A 4,064-nucleotide genomic window follows, 5' to 3' on the forward strand; every position below is an offset into this window, starting at 1 on the left:
GTTATAGATTACATCTAGATTGCAGCGATACATGACATGGTGAAAAATTACTGAATGAATAATAGGCTACTTAAAGTAGTTTAAGATGAATTTTAAAATTGTGCCCCCTAAAAGCACAAGTGGCCCCTCCAGTTACTGTGGTCTAGAACCGCCCCTGACTGGATGGTGAAATTGTGATGGGTTTGTTGAAACGGATTTGATCTTATTTTGGATCAAATAAATGCAGTCTTGATGAGCAGAAGAGAATTCTTTAAAAAACATTAAAAATCTTACTGTTCATAAACGTTTGACTGGTCGTGCATGTCTTCAGTGTATTTATTTGACTACAGGATCTGGAATGTTCTTAGTTCATCTGAGTTTTCTCAGTATGTGCGATGCACTGACCTTGGCGAAGCGGCAGATGCGGAGCGTAAACCATACATCAATGGAAAGATTATTTATTCAGCTTGTATAAATGTATAAATCTCAATTTCAAGAAATTGACCCTTATGACTGGTTTTGTGCTCCAGGGTCACATTTATCTTTCATGATATAAATATGAAGATAAGCCTATATTTCGTGTTACATACAAAAATTTTAAATGATAAATGTCTGACCATTACTTTCAAAGAAATATATCAACATTTAATAAAGCAAAAACACCCGCCAATGGGTTATGAAAATTACTATTGTTTAAATAATTATTGTTCAATCATAATAAAAATCTTTTCTAGACTGCCTTGTTTAAGTCCAGATTAAAATGCAAAACTATATGTGCAAAACATATGCGAATGAAAACATGTAGATAGGCCTACTGTTTTGACTTCCTTTCTAGCAAGTAGAATGAAGATGCATTTTTATTCAGCCCGTCTGCTTATTTTATTTTTCTCCATATCAATGTGAATATCAGACCAAATTTTCATGCAGTGTTGTCAAGTTTAACGGGTTGCTAATATAAATATATAAATAAGCTAATATATGTTCTAAAAATGCAAACAATTTAGATAATAATAAGGTATCTTATCCGGCCGATCGGCTCAGCTTATAGATAGCCCAGTTAGCTGGTGTGAGCGTGTACCTGCTGTCTCTGGTGAAGATGGTTTTGGGCAGCAGGTCTTTGTCCACAAACACCACACTAGGGTAGTACCACACTGTGAACCGGCTGTCCTGGACGCCACACAGGATGTTAGCCGAGTCGTTCCAGGCCATAGTGTCAACCATCGACCCTGAGGACGAGTCACACAGATCCTTTCAGATGAGCCAGATTTAATACAGACGTCTGACTGAACTCAGTGTGACTGTACTCTTACCGATCTTGTGGATGCTGTGTGCTCGGCCCAGCTTTCTCACAGAGGTCAGGTAGAGGTCACGGTTCTTATCGATCAGTGCGATCCTTCTGTCATTAGACGAGCCACACTGATCCAGCGCGACGAACACCACCTCTATCTGAACAGACACACGATGAGAGGAGATACGCCACATAACAACACCAAGCCTTTGACATCACAGTTTATAACCGGCTGTGGTGCAATTCAATAATGCATCCGGACCTGTCCGTCATCTTACACTGATGCAGTGTCTGATGATTATGATGCAGGACGACTGACTGACTGACTGCGTGATGGAGTCTATTAATGCAGCCTAACATATGAGGGCAAAAAAATCACCCTCTTATATTTATAATATAAGATATAGTTCAGTAATATTACACCAGCAAGAATGCTGTTTCTCCCCAATATCTGCACCAATGTGTCAATGTGACAATGAGTTTTTACAGTTCAGTAAACAATAAGAGTTAAGGCCCGTTCACACCAAGCACGATAACTATAAAGACAACGATAAAGATATAGTTCTAAAAATCGTTCTCAATATTAAAGAATAGCAGACTCCACACCACAGCTATAACGATAAAGGCACAGAGAAACGATATCGTTGGAATCACTTCCAGAACTATATTTTTCGAGTTGATGGACGATAAAAACATTGGCACCCAATAAGAATCCATCCTGCTGTCACAAGCTGGAGAATTTAAGTGGCAATAAACAGACAATATCGTTCGCTGATGTGGACGCTAATATAGTTATCTTTATAGTTATCGTTCTTGATGTGAATGGGGCTTAACACTTTAGTATAGGGACTAAAGTGTTAACTAGTTGCTTATTAGCATGCCTATTATTGACTTATTGCCTGTTTATTACTTATAAAGCACATATTCTGCATCCCTAATCCTACCCAATACCTAAACTTAAAGGAGACATATTATGCCTCTTTTTACAAGATGTAATATAAGTCTCTGGTGTCCCCAGAATGTGTCTGTGAAGTTTCAGCTCAAAATACTACACAGATCATTTATTATATCATTTTGAAAATGCCTGTTTTGAGTGGAAGCAGAAACACGCTGTTTTCGTGCCTGTCACTTTAAATGCAAATTAGTTGCTGCTCCCCGCCCCCTTTTCCAGAATAGAGCTGCGCCTTTACAGCTCGGACCTGCTAAAAACATCTGTTTTGGTTCTGATTATCATGTTTATCACGCTGAAATCATGCGTTTTAAACCATATGAGTTGAAATGTCTGATATTTGGTTTTCTGAGCGCACACAACCGAAGCACACGCACAGAAAGCATCTGTCACACGGCATGTGAGTAACATTACTAAACTAAGTTCTCTTTCATGTCTTATTGTGCTTAAACTGCCAAAGACACACACGTTTATGTTAAAAACACACATGGGTTAAACAAAACAGTGGGTTATGTCTGTGAAGGTAAACAGCTGGGAAATAAATCACGTTTATTTTAGATCTGTGTGGCAGCAGCAATATACAGTAAATAAATCAATAAATGCACTGCTCTGTTGTCTCTGAGGCTGGGACTCTAAACAGTGTTCTGTGCTCGTCTGTGCAGCCAAACACAGAACAGTTAGCATGCTTTGCTCAAACTTTCGCCCTGGAGTTAGAACTGCTACACCGTTGTCGCTTGAGAAAACACAATGATGGAGCCGTGGGTGGAACGTTTTCTGGTACGGTAGATGCACCGGCGACCCGATTATAGTACTTAAACACACAACTATTAATAAGCAGCAAATTAGGAGTAAATTGAGGCAAAAGTCGTAGTTAATGGTTTGTTAATAGCGAGAATTGGACCATAAAATAAAGTGTGACAACAATAAGTTAATATTTTGTTATATTTTAGAAACAATATTGTCTGTTTTTGTTCAGTTTCACAAATGAAAATAGTTCTGATCAAAGCCACAGCAGAACTGTTGAGCGTCTCTGATCAACACACAGCGGTGATTCATTACTGAATGAATCCACCGGTTGAATGAATCAAGTGAGTCAGTGATTCAGTGACTCATTCATAAAGACAGTGGTTGCGTCCGAAATCACATACTGTACTCTCTCGTGTAGGTACTTTTTAGAATATGTAATTACTTTACAACCACAAAAACAGTATAGAGTATGAATGTAATCTGGGATAGTAAAGTATGCACAGAATCATGCTGGAAGTAGTATACTTTTTGCCTACTCTTATATGACTACTGTGAAATCGGAGATATTTCTTTTGTCACATACTGTTTTTTGCCTACTATATAGTAAGGAAGTATGTGATTTCTGATGCAGACACTCACTTGCTTCATGTCTGAATGAATTAGCTGTTAGAACAAATTGGTTGAATGAATGATTCAATGACTCACTCATTTAAGACAATGACTTACTGCCTTTTAGACTTTTACTGACTACTAGACCTTTTAGTTTCATATTCAGAAAATCATTTCATTTTTGAAAATCATTTCATATTTGAAATTATAATAAATAGATATTAAACCTAAATTAAAACATATTGTCATAATTTATGCAATGTTGATTTTAAATATTTAATTTCAAAAGGTACTTTTTTTGTACTGTTGTACTTTAAATGATCTTTTAAGGGTAATTTGATGTGTCTAAATTGATGTGTGGTTAATTTGCGATTAATTAATTGCCACATCATGTAATTAATCAGTTGACAGCCTTACTTGTAACATATAAAACTACTGAAACTGAAAATTCACATTACAAGAAAGTTAAACCTTTGTGTTACTTCTGGAGAA

At 36.9% G+C, this 4,064-nt stretch overlaps 1 protein-coding gene across 1 annotated transcript in view; it reads right to left on the minus strand.

The window, feature by feature from the left end:
• Positions 1 to 4,064, minus strand: part of ift80 (intraflagellar transport 80 homolog (Chlamydomonas)) — a 43,641-nt gene that overhangs the window by 2,398 nt on the left and 37,179 nt on the right. The window contains exons 15-17 of the mRNA XM_016565381.1: positions 1,290 to 1,425; positions 1,058 to 1,205; positions 385 to 418 (exon numbers count right to left, since the gene is read on the minus strand). Coding sequence (XP_016420867.1) covers positions 385 to 418; positions 1,058 to 1,205; positions 1,290 to 1,425 — 318 coding nt within the window. The remainder of the gene's footprint in view (positions 1 to 384; positions 419 to 1,057; positions 1,206 to 1,289; positions 1,426 to 4,064) is intronic.

The sequence above is a fragment of the Sinocyclocheilus rhinocerous genome, unplaced genomic scaffold (genome assembly GCF_001515625.1).
Source record: "Sinocyclocheilus rhinocerous isolate Xijiao unplaced genomic scaffold, SAMN03320098_v1.1 scaffold722, whole genome shotgun sequence".
NCBI lineage: Eukaryota > Metazoa > Chordata > Actinopteri > Cypriniformes > Cyprinidae > Sinocyclocheilus > Sinocyclocheilus rhinocerous.